The 13099-nt window shown below is 42.8% G+C and overlaps 1 protein-coding gene across 1 annotated transcript in view; it reads left to right on the plus strand.

Moving 5' to 3' along the window:
* The first annotated feature begins 204 nt into the window (after positions 1-204).
* NEDD4 (NEDD4 E3 ubiquitin protein ligase) overlaps positions 205-13099 on the plus strand; it is a 149066-nt gene continuing 136171 nt past the window's right edge. The window contains exon 1 of the mRNA XM_075857968.1: positions 205-353. Coding sequence (XP_075714083.1) covers positions 312-353 — 42 coding nt within the window. The 5' untranslated portion in view covers positions 205-311. The remainder of the gene's footprint in view (positions 354-13099) is intronic.

Genomic DNA, 13099 nt, shown 5'->3' on the forward strand with positions numbered 1-13099 from the left:
GCTGCTGTAACGTAAGCTGCGCCAAATGTATTACGTAGCATGCGCGATCTTGATAACTTTTGCGCCAGAATGAATGACTCACGTTGTAAAGAATCGTTACTACAACGTTATTGATAAACGGGAATGAAATACGTCCCCACAAGGCAGAGGATGCAGAGAGTGGGGACGTGCAACATCACATGACGTGAGAGGTCGGGGGCGCGCATGACGATGGGTGGCTGACGAGCGAGAGCGCGCTCAGTGGGTGAGTTCGAGAGCGGAAACTCTGGAGTGACAGAGGCATCAACCGGACGGGCTGGGGGGCGAGGAACATGGCCTCCTACCTGGAGGTGCTGGGACTACCGGCGGAGGAGGTGAGGACGAGAGGAGTGTCCCTCCATCAGCGACGTGTTGGCTGGGAGTCGAGTGACCCGGCTGTCAGTGCTCGGGCGGCCTGTGCTAATAATACGGGATGCTCTGTACGGCGCTGGCCGGGAGGTGGTCACACTAGTTGCGCTACCGGCAGGGTACATGGCGCAGAGTTCTCTGTGGTACTAGGGCTGGGGGCAGTGATGTGGGTACATTGGGCTACAGACTGTGGTAAAAATAACACTTTAGTGAGGGTTGTAGCCAAGTGTTGCTCTGCCTTTCCTTAGTGCCAATGTAGCTATACCAGGGATAGCGCCCCATTGCCCTGGTAGCCACAGATGGCAGCGTGTGTCCCCCTGGTACTGGCGTTCTGTATCATTGCTATGAAGACCATGGTTTACAAATTTATTAAGTTGTCAGATAAAAAATGGATTTTTTTCCTTTTCACTTTAGTGTCCTGTTGATTATGATAAGTGGGTGTCAGCCCTCGGTGGCCCCAAAGCCCTGTTCTTGGCTGATATGAATGGCGCCACTGCAAATGGCTTCGTGTGAGCACCTAGCTGTTTCTGACCATCTACATTTTTATAATGGGGTGATCATAGGACAATCCCTTTAGTGACTCCAGGATCGGGTTATATTTTTGGGGAAGTTTTGTGGGTCTCACATTATTGGTTATCCATATAATACGTGGTCCGGTAGAACTCCTCTTACCAAGTGTCGCAAAGAATGCAATTTGGCCACGGCGTGTGACTAGACTAAGGAATTTTATGGTTTAGGATCCGGTCCATTTTTGGTGCATACATTGGAGCTGTCCCCTTCCTGACGTATGTTTTAGTAAGGGCCTGTTCACATCACCGTTCGCTTTCCGTTGATGGGTTCCGTCTGAGCTTTCCGTCGGAAGAAAGCATCAGCGTAAAGGCAAATGGAAACCATAGCTTCTGTTTGCATTACCATTGATTTCAATGGTAAGGCTTCCGTTGCTAATGGTTTCCGTTTGTCTCCGTTCAGTAAGGTTTCAGTTTTTTTGACTGAATCGATAGCGCAGTTTTGAAAGGGGGCGTGTCTTAAATTGAGTCGTCTTACGCAAAGCCAACCAAGATGCGGTATGAGGAGGAGTAGTAAAGTGCCATAGTCATCATACTGCGTGCACCACTTTGATAAAATAAGCGCATCTTCTGAATGCTTGTCTAAGTTTACTCTGTCTAAATTTCGGACAGCATTAGTAAATTTGCCCCAAAGTAAATAGTCACACATGTAAAAAAAGAGAATAACACGTATTTTATGTCATCCCTGTAACCATAAAAACCTGCATTGTAAAGCTAATGTGTTAATAATTTATGGTGAACGGTGTAACAGAAAATATGCATTCTGCCATTCTAAAAAATGAGGGGGTGTCCATTTCCAAAAAATTAGGATAGGACATAAATATCTGATCGGTCGGGTCCAACTCCCGGAAACCCAGTCGATCAGCTGTTCTGATGGGGCCGCAGTGCTTCTTGCTCTTCATTTTCTTTACTTCTCACACTGAATTGCCGACGCACCTGTAGCGGCGGTTCACAGTATTAGTCTTCTCCCATTCACTTCAATGAGAGAAGGCTCCAAGGGTATGTTCACCCGAGGTCATTACGTCCATAATTGACGGATGTATTTTGGCCCGCAAGTCCCGGACCGAACACCCTGCAGGGAGCCGGGCTCCTAGCATCATAGTTATGTACGACGCTAGGAGTCCCTGCCTCTCCGTGGATCTACTGTCCTGGACTGAAAACATGATTACAGTACGGGACAGTTGTCCCGCAGCGAAGCAGGGACTCCTAGCGTCGTACATAACTATGATGCTAGGAGCCCGGCTCCCTGCACTGTGTTCGGTCCGGTACTTGCGGCCGAAATACGTCCGTCAATTACGGACGTAATGACCTCGTGTGAACATACCCTACTACTGTCAACCACCGCTACAAGTGTGTCGGCGATGCAGTGTGAGCAGTAAATGAAATGAAGGGAAACAGCGCTTGTATGAGCGCTGTGGCCCCTTCAAAACGGCTGATCAGTTATTTATTGCCTCTCCTGAGGAAAGGCTATCAAATTTTTGGGACTGGACAACAACTTTAACATCAATTAAATGTTAACTTACAGTGCTGTGAAAAAGTACTTGCTCCCTTTCCACTTTCTTCTATTTTTGCATATTTGTCACACTTGAATGTTTTAGATCATCAAACTACTTTTAATATTAGATAAAGATATCCCAAGTAAACAAAAAATGCTGTTTACGTCCTGATTTCATTTATTGAAGGAAAAATATTGTTCAGCCCTACCTGGCCCTACGTAAAAAAAAAGAAAGCAATTGCCTCCTTAATTACTAAATCAAACGGTTAACTAAATCTAATTGAAAATTGGATTAAATTCCACTAGCCACACCCAGGCATGATTGCTGCCAGACCTGTTGATTCTAAACATCACTTAAAGAGGCTCTGTCACCAGATTATAAGTGTCCTATCTCCCACATAATTTGGTCGCCGCTGTAATGTAGATAACAGCAGTGGCTTTTATTTTGAAAAACGATCATTTTTGAGCAAGTTTTGAACAGTTTTCGGTTTATGCTAATTAGTTTCTTAATAGACAACTGGGCGTTTTTTAACTTTTGACCAAGAGGGCGTTGTAAAGAGAAGTGTATGACGCTGATCAATCAGTGACCAATTAGCGTCATACACTTCTCTCCATTCATGTCCATCTGTATTCACTGCACAGCGTGATCTACATTAACTTTACTGAAGTGTCTTGAGAGTGAATAGACATCACCTCCAGACAGGATGCGATGTCTATTGACACTCCCGACACTTTGGTAAAGTTTCTGTGGGACTTGCTCACACAGCACAGCGTGATCTCGTGAGATCACGCTGTGCTGTCATTCACATCTCACGAGATCATGCTGTGCAGTGAATACAGACCTGAATGGAGAGAAGTGTATGACGCTGATTGGTCAGTGCCATACACTTCTCTTTACAACGCCCACTTGGTCAAAAGTAAAAAAACGCCAAGTTGGGCATTAAGAAACTAATTAGCATAAATCGAAAACTGTTAAAACTTGTTAAAAAATGATCATTTTTCAAAATAAAAAACACTTGTTATCTACATTACAGTGCCGATCCGCTTATGTAGGAGATAGGCATTTATAATCTGGTGACAGAGCCTCTTTAAATAGAAGCTCGTCTGGCAATGTATAAAAGACCTAGAAGGTCTCAAAATGCAGCACATGATACCACGTTCTAAAGAGATTCAAATACAGATGCCAAACAGTCATTGCAATCTACTAGTCTGGAAAGGTTTACAAAGCCATTGCTACAGCTCTGGGACTCCAGTGAACCACAGTGAGAGCCATTATCCACAAATAGAGGTACTAGGAACAGTGGTGAATCTTCCCAGGGGTGGCCTGCCTACCAAAATTTCAACAAGGGAGCATCAACGACTCATCCAGAAGGTCACGAAAGAACCCAGACGAACATCTGAAGAACGGACGGCCTCACTTGTCTCAGTTAAGGTGAATGCACGCAATCCCACAATACAAAAGACACTGGTCAAAATGGCAACCATGGGAGATTGGTAAGGTGAAAACCACTGCTGACCAAAAAGAACGCGGGCTTGTCTGTATTTAAAACAACATTTAGATGACCCCAAGACTATGGGACAATCTGTGGACTGATGAGTCAAAGGTGGAACTTTTTGGAAGACATGGGTCTCGTTACATCTGATGTAAAGCTAACACCAAATTCTACTATAAGAACATCGTACCGACCGTCATACATGGCGGTGGTAGTGTGATTGTCTGGGGCCGCTTTGCTTTTGCGGGCCCTGGATGACCATTCATAATTGATGGAATCATGAATTCTGTATTATATCAGAATGTTTGTCCATCAGTTTATGGCCTAAAGCTCATGCGCAGTTGGGGTTATACAGCAGGACTACGATCTGAAGCACACGAGCAAGTCCACCTCTGAATGGCTCAAGAGAAACAAAATGAAAGGCTATGTACACCATTGGAAGGATTTAAAATTTACTTTTTACATTTTTTTTTTTTTACATTTTTATGATACAGCCTCTTTGTATCCTGTATACATAAAAGCTCTATCGTTCTCCCTAGGCTAATTCCGTCAGTTCAGCTGAACTGGCGGCTCTGCTGAGAGTGTATCCAGCTAATATTGATCACATCTATGTTTTTTGTGGGATGAGTTGTAGTTTTTCAGGGCACCATTTATTGTAACATATAGTGTACTGGAAAACTGGCAAAAATTTTTTTGTGGAATGGGAAAAAACAGTGATTCCTTTTTGGGTTTTTGTGTTTTGTTTCTTACAGCATTCATGTGCGGTAAAAACAACATGTTAAGGCTGTGTTCACATCAGCGTTGCCCTTCCTTTGAGGGGTTTCGGCGGAGGTTTCTATCGGGTCAACCCATCAAATGGGAAGGGAAACGGAAACCTTAGCTTCCATTTGCATCACCATTGATCTCAATGGTCACGGAAACGTTACTAAAGGTTTCCGTTTGTCACAGTTGTGACAGGGTTCTGTTGATTTTGACGGAATTAATAGCGCATTCTACTACAATGATGTGAACAGGCCCTAACTTTATTCTGCAGGTCAATGTGATTACAGCGATGCCAAATTTGTATAGTTATTTTAACACCAGCATCTAAAGTGTTAAGTACAACATTTACCCCTATCCCAGAGGGAGAATAAGCATTTACACTTAGTTACTCACAGGTGACGTCTTCTCTGACTGGCGTCCTTCTCTTTCCTTTTCTCCATCCGGTCCAGACCTCCATGACTACTTCTACCGGCCTTCACCCACCCAGTTTGCTGCCCAGATGTCTTATAGCTCTTGCTTTTACAGCACGTCCACATCTATAAACTGAGTAAAACCCTCATGGTGCCACACACTGTGGCCCTGAATACAATCTTGTCACATACACTGTCCCCTGAAAATAAAGCCCCACACACTGTGCCCTATTAAAATAGTGGCATACGCTGTGCATCATGCGAATAAAGCAACACACGCGCACGCAGTTCCCCCTGCAGAAAGGGGCCGCACGCAGGGCCTCCTGCCTTAACATTTCAATACTCGTCCTCCAGCGATGTAGGCCCAGTCTCTGCTGACCAGGTCTGCTCTAGTGAAACAAAGCAGATGGCGTGTTGACGTTCTCACGCCACCTGCATTCCAAAAAATCTGCCGAATGTTGGGGAAGGGAACTGATCGTTCCCTTGCCAGCGCTGTCAATTGCATCCACGTCCTAAGAAAGTGGATACAATTAAACTCAATTGTCTGTGGGGGTCCCCCAAGCCAGCAGGGACCCTTAGGGGGGCCCCCTAATCCAGGGAGATAGCGAGAACTGGGGCTCCAATGATATTCTGGCTCTGCTGTCAAATTATTAGGCTATGCATCTGGCATGACCTAATAAGCAGATACTGATCGATGACAGACTTTGGTGGCCTTTGTTAGGCCCCCAGCAGCTATGGTAACCCATCGGCACTTTGCAGTCAATTACCGCCAAGGTCTAGCTGTTGATCATACGTGCGCCGCTACTCTACTCTCTACAGAAAGTGGAATTCACCGTTATAGATAATAAGTGGGTATATAGATTGGATATCAGTCCTTGCGGACCCAGTGATTTAAGAATCAGTGGGAAGGAAGAGATTAAGTCATTTCCCAATTATTGGAATTGCGTTTGTAAAATATGCCGAATTTGGAGATACCTATAAAAATGGGTACGTAGTATGTCATATTTAGTCTGTAATTGAGTAAATGAAAGTAGGACATTATTATCATATAGGGTCCCAATAGCTTGAGAGAGCCTTGGTAGCATCAAAGGAAAGTAAGGAATATTGTTCCATAAAGGCATTTCAGACACCATGTCATTGTAACCCAGCTGCTTTATAGCTTGTCTCCAAACCACACGAGCCAGCTTGTGTAAGGGCAAGGGTTTAACTGGTTCCCGACCGCTGGCTGTGTTTTTACGGCCAGCGGTCAGGGTCCTTAAAACCCGAGCCGTAGACTTTTTCGGCTCGGGTTTTAACTTGCTGCCCGAGCGATCGGGCAGCTGAATGTCGGGTCTCCGGCTGTCAGTGACTGCCGGGGACCCTGAGGAGAGGATAGAAGCAGCTTTCACTAAGAAGGGCTAAATGGTGACTGGTCCTGAAGGCTCAAAATTGCCCGGTCCTGAACTGGTTAATAGGGGTATCTAGAGCATTTACTTCCAAGCAAACATTGACTTCCAAGTACATAGGCCAAATGGTGTTCCGAGTTTGGAAGATCCTTTTCAGGCATCTACCTGTCGACCTTGGTTGAACTTGATGGCCATGTGTCTTTTTTTTCAACATTACGAACTATGGAACCTAGTAGAAATTAGGCAGATTTTCTGATGTGATTGCACCTAGCACTTGTTATAAAATGCACCAAAATGTGGCGCATTTCTGGCATATAAGAGGTAGTTTAAGGAATAGAAATTGCCTAATGTGTCTAGCAAGATGCGCCAAATTTATCATACAGCGTGCACCACTGTGATAAATTTTGTTGCATCTTCTAAATTGACACTGTCCAAATCTTTTACATCATTAGCAAATCTGCCCCCATATTTTTGTAAAGATTTTAATATCACAGCTTAATATAATCTATATTTCCTAACTAGCTTTGTTCTTTCTGAATGACCTTAAAGCGGTATTCCATCTCAGGCGTTTATGGTATATCCATAGAATATGCCATAATTATCTAATAGATATAGTTACATAGGTAATAAGGTTGGGAAGAAAAAAAAAACAAACAGGTCCAACCTATAATACCATGTTGATCCAGAAAGGCAAACCCCCCCCCCCCCCCTTGAGGCAGATGCCAATTGCCTTATTAGGGGAAAAATGTCTCCCCGACTGCAAATATGGTAATCAGAATAAATCCCTGGATCAACGTCCCATCTCCAGGATCTAGTAAACATAACTTTTTAACTCCTTCCCGACCGCCCACTGTCTTTTGACGTCAGGCGGTGCGTGTGCTTAGTCTACAGAGACGTCTTTTGGCGTCGCTGTAGATCAGGCTGATGAGCGCTCGTGAGAGCACTCATCCTCTAAGCAGGAGCTGTAACTAACAGCTCCTGATCTTAGAGCAGCCTCCTGAACACAGCTGGGGTCGGTAAACATTCGGACCCCAGCTGTTTAACCCTTTGATTACCGCAGTCCGTGACCGCGGCATGATCAAAGGGAATTCCCCTCTTTGATTGCATCACCGGGATTCCAGTGATGCGATCAAACACTGGGGAATCCCTCTGCAGTCAGCCCTGGGGACCTACAAAGGACCCCAGGGCTGTCTGTTCCGTGTGCCTGCTGTTCGGGCACACTATGTGCTGCCCGATCAGCAGCCTGTGTCATAGTGACACAGTGTAATGTATTAGCGTACAGAAGTATGCTAATACATTACAAGTAAAAAATAAAGTTACAAATAAAGTTATCCCTTGATGGGATTTAAAAAAAAAAGTAACAAAACAAATAAATAAAAAAAGTCCCAAAAAGAGTCTTTATTTTGCATTAACCATTTCACGACCAAGGACGAAAATGAACGTCATGGTTGGCTGCTAGTTCCCGCATCATGACGTTCATTTTCGTCCGCATTTCAAACTGTCACTCTGTGTAAACAGAGAGTGACAGCTGTCCTAGACAGCTGAGACATCAGTCTTGCCGGACAGCGGACCATCGCCGCTGCTTTCGGCAGTTAACCCCTTAAGTGCGGCGACGGATTGCCGTCGCTGCATTTAAGTGGTTTGAAGCACTTCGTGGGGGCTACCGATGCTTGTCACGGCAATCGGAGGTCAGATAATGACCTCCGGGTTGCCATGTACGGAAGCCTCGGCGGAACAGCCTCCGGCTGTTCCTCCTCTGCTTCCTGTCAGTGTGACAGTCACGTCACAATGACAGTTAGAGTACATTACACTACGATCAAAGCTGCAAGTCTAAGTGTCCCCTAGTGGGACAAGTCAAAGTAAAAAAAAGTAATAAAAATGTTTTAGAAAAAGTGTAAAAATAAAAGTTATAAGTTCTATAAACATGAACTGCTTTTTTTTTCCTATAATAAGACTTTTATTATAGAAAAAAAATGAACACGTTAAAAAAGTACACATATTTGGTATCACCGCGTTCGTAACGAACCCAACTATAAAACTATAATGTTATTTTTCCCGCACGTTGAACACCCTAAAAAAAATCAATAAAAAACTACGACAGAATCACAATTTTTTTGGTCACCACCCCTCCCTAAATAAAGAATAAAAAGTGATCAAAAAGTCGCATATACCCGAAAATAGTACCAATAAAAACTTCTATCCGTCCCGCAAAAAACAAGCCCTTACACAGCCTTTTTGACTAAAAAATTATGGCTCTCTGAATATGGTGACACAGAATTTTTTTTTTTTATAAATAAGTGATTTTATTGTGCAAACGCTAAAAAAAAAGGACCAAACCTATATACATATGGTATCGCCGTAATCGTACCAACTCGCAGAATAAAGTAAAAATGTCACCTATAGCGTACGGTGAGCGCCGCAAAAAGAAAACCTAAAAAACGGTGTCAGAATTCCTGTTTTTTGGTCAGGATTGCAAAAAAATGGAATAAAAAGTGATCAAAAAAAATCGCATGTACCCCAAAATGGTACCAATGAAAACGACAGATTGTCCCCCAACAAATAATAAAAAAGTTCTGGCTTTCAGAATATGGCGATGCAAAATGTGCAGAGTGTCCAAAAGCGGATAAGATCGGGCGCCATTTATCAGTGCGACACTGGCCACACATCTATGAAATATTATTTATTTACCCCATTATCATACCCTCTTATTATGCCCTGATGTTCTCCGCACAGATTACATATGCCCCCCACATTATAAACTGAAATACCAGCGAAACCCAAAACAGAAACCTACCAAGCAAAATCTGCGCTCCAAAAGCAAAATGGCGCTCCCTCCCTTCTGAGGTCTGCAGCGTGCCCAAGCAGCAGTTTGCGCCCACACATATGGCGTCGCCATACCAGAGAGAACCCGCTTAACGTTTTATGTGGTATTTGTCTTCTGTGGCACAAACTGGGCACAACATATAATGCACTAAAATGGCATATCGGTGGAAAATTGCAATTTTCACTTTGAACCATCCGCTGCGCATTAACCCCTTTGCGCACTATGACTTAATTGCCCGTCATGGTGCGGCGGTTGATGTATGGAGCCGGCTCACGTGCTGAGCCCGCTGCATACGCTGCGGGTGTCGGCTGTGTATTACAGCTGACACCCGGGACTAACGGACAGGAACAGCGATCGTTCTGTTACAGAAGCCTGTAAGAATAACAATATACTGCAATACATTAGTATTGCAGTATATTGTACCAGCGATCCAATGATCGCTGGATCAGGTCCCCTAAGGGGATTGAATAATAAAATGTGTAGAAGAATTATAGTTATTAGTAGTGAGAATTTTTTTTTCTAAAGTTAAAAAAACAAAACACCTTTTCGCATTTTTCTTCTAAAGTAATGTAAAAAAAATGAACAAAATTGGTATCGCTACGTCCGTAAAAGTCCGAACTATTACAATATACCATTATTTAATTTGCACAGTGCACACCTTAAAAAAAATTTATAATTGAAACCGCCAAAATCGCAGTTTTTTTTTTTTTTGTCACCTTCGCTCTAAAATAAAATGTAATACAACTTTTGAATCACTTTTTATGTACCAAAAAATGGTACCAATAAGAACTGCAGCTCCTCCCGCAAGAAATAAGCCCTCACACCGCTCTATTGATGGAAAAATAAAAAAGTTATGGCTCTTGGAAAGCGGGGAGTGAAAATCTAAAATATGAAAGCAAAAAATGGATCAGTCCTGAAAGGGTTAATTCATTTCTAATGAAAAAACTTTTGACCACATGTTTGGTATTTCCGTACTCGGGAGAAATTGCTTTATAAAAAATGGTTGTTTTTTTTCCTCCTTTATCCCTTGTGAAAATGAGAAAATGCAACATTTTAGTGGAAAAAATGTTGATATTAATTTTCGCGCCCTAATTCCAATAAACTCTGCAAAAGACCCGTGGGGTGTAAATGCTCACTATACCCCTAGAAAAATTCCTTGAAGGTTTTTCCAAAATGGGGTCACTTTTGGTGGGCTTCCACTGTTTTGGTCCCTTCAATGCATTGCAAATGCGACATGGCACCGAAAACCATTCCAGCAAAATCAGAAATCCAAATGGCGCTCCTTCCCTTCTGAGCCCTGCTGTGGGTCCAAACAGCAGTTTATTACCACATATGGGGTATTGTCGTAATCGGGAGACATTGCTTTACAAATGTTGGGGTGCATTTTCTTTGTTATTCCTTGTAAATAATAAAAATTTCTATATTGTTTCAGGAAAAAAAGTACATTTTAATTTTTACAGACTAATTCCAATATATTTAGAGAAAAACCTGTGTGGTCAAAATGGGGTCGTAAAACAAGGCCTCCTACAGCCACGTCAGTGAAAAAATAAAAAAGTTATGGCTGCTGAAACGCAGAGAGGCAAAAACAGAAATATTGAGCTGGTCATTAAGGTCTTTTCAGGCCCAGTCATTAAGGGGTTAAATATATATTTCAAGAAAGGCGTCCAGACCTTTCTTGAACTTGCTCAATGAACTAACCATCACAATATCCTGTGGCCCTTACAGTAAAGAATCGCCATCTATGATTATGATGAAACTTTCTTTCCTCTAGACTTTAGAGAATGCCCCCTTGTCATTGTTACAGGCCTAGGTGTAAAAAGTCGTAATCTTTTTTTTCTAAACTGAATGATCCTAAGTTTGATAACCTTTCTTGGTACTGCAATCCGCCCATTCCCTTAATTATCATCGTCGCCCTTCTTTGCACTCGCCCTAGTTCAGCTATGTCCTTATAAACAGGAGCCCAAAATTGCACATAATATTGCATTTGTGGCCTGACTGGTGATTTGTATAGAGGGAAAAAGTATGCCAGCTGCCTGGCTTTGGTTGTTGAAGTTAAAAAGGCTCTGTCACCACATTATAAGTGCCCTGTCTCCTACATAAGGAGGTCGGCGCTATAATGTAGGTGACAGCAGTGCTTTTTATTTAATAAAACGATCTATTTTCACCACTTTATTAGTGATTTTAGATTTATGCTAATGAGTTGCTTAATGCCCAAGAAGGCTAAAAGCGCTAATAAAGTGGTGAAAACAGATCGTTATTTTAAATAAAAAGCACTGCTGTTATCTACATTACAGCGCCGATCTCCTTATGTAGGAGATAGGGCACTTATAATGTGGTGACAGAGCCTCTTTAACCCCTTCCCGACATCCGCCGTATATATACACAGCGCTGCCGGGAAGGTGTTCCCGCAAAGTACAGTTACGTTGCAGTGATGGTGCGGGCTCAGGAGCAGAGCCGGAACCATCACCGCGGGGTGACAGCTGTATTATACAGCTGCCACCCTCCTGTAACTGCCAGGACCGGAGCTATTCTCTGATCCGGCTGATTAACCCCTCAGATGCTGCACTCAATATTGCACAGCATCTGATAGGTTTTCACCCGACCGGCAACCCAGTGACGCAATCGCTGGGTTGCTGTGGCAATCGGACGCCAGAAAATGGCGTCCGAGTCTGCCTTGTACGGGAGCCGATGAGGACCCGCCTCTGGCGCGTCCTCATAGGCTTGCTGTCAGTGAATAACTGACAGCGCTAATACACTGCACTACGTATGTAGTGCAGTGTATTAGAGTAGCGATCGGGGCATCAGGCCCTCATGTCCCCTAGTGGGACAAGTCAAAAAAGTTAATAAAAATGTGGTAAAACAATAAAAACACACACATTTCAAATAAAAATAAAGCTAAACTGACTTTTTTTTACCATAGTAAGTCTTTTATTATGGGAAAAACCGTAAAAATCAAAAAAACTATACATAATTGGTATCGCCGCGTCCGTAACGACCCAAACTACAAAACTATTATGTAATTTATCCCGCACAGTGAACGCGGTAAAAAAAAAAAACATGAAAAACAACGCCAGAATCTTTGTTTTTAGGTCACATCTCCTTCCAAAAAATGCTATAAAAAGTGGTCAAAAAGTCACACTTACTCCAAAATAGTACTAATAAAAAACGACAATCCGTCCCGCAAAATATAATCCCTGACACCGCAAAAATAAAAAAGTTATGTGTCCTAGAATATGGTGACACAGAAAACAAATGATATTATAAAAAAAGTGATTTTATTGTGCAAAAGCTGCAATACATAAAAAAAACTATATAAATTTGGTATCGCCGTAATCTTATCGACCCGCAGAATAAAGCTAACATGTAATTTAGGGCGCACTGTGGATGCCGAAAATAACAAAACAATAAAAAACTATTCTAGAATTGCTTGTTTTTGGTAATTTCCTTTATCAAAAAATGAAATAAAAAGTGATCAAGAAGTCGTATGTGTTCTAAAATGTTACCAATAAAATCTACAGCCCGTCTCGCAAAAAACAAGCCCGCACACCGCTCAATCAACTGAAAAATAAAGTTATGGCACTAGTAATGCGGTGATGAAAAAACATCTCAATGCGCAGGCCGGAGGGGAACATTCCTTCAGTTTCAGGGCCCTAGTATTTAGGAACGGGAAGGGACATAGCACATCCGCTGGAAGCGAGGGCGCCCGTATTATACCAGTGCAAAACTTTCCCAGCTAAATTTCCCAAACTACGAAGGAGAAAAAGTCCCCAAAAGGTG

The sequence above is a fragment of the Rhinoderma darwinii genome, chromosome 3 (genome assembly GCF_050947455.1).
Source record: "Rhinoderma darwinii isolate aRhiDar2 chromosome 3, aRhiDar2.hap1, whole genome shotgun sequence".
In the NCBI taxonomy this organism is placed as follows: Eukaryota; Metazoa; Chordata; class Amphibia; order Anura; family Rhinodermatidae; genus Rhinoderma; species Rhinoderma darwinii.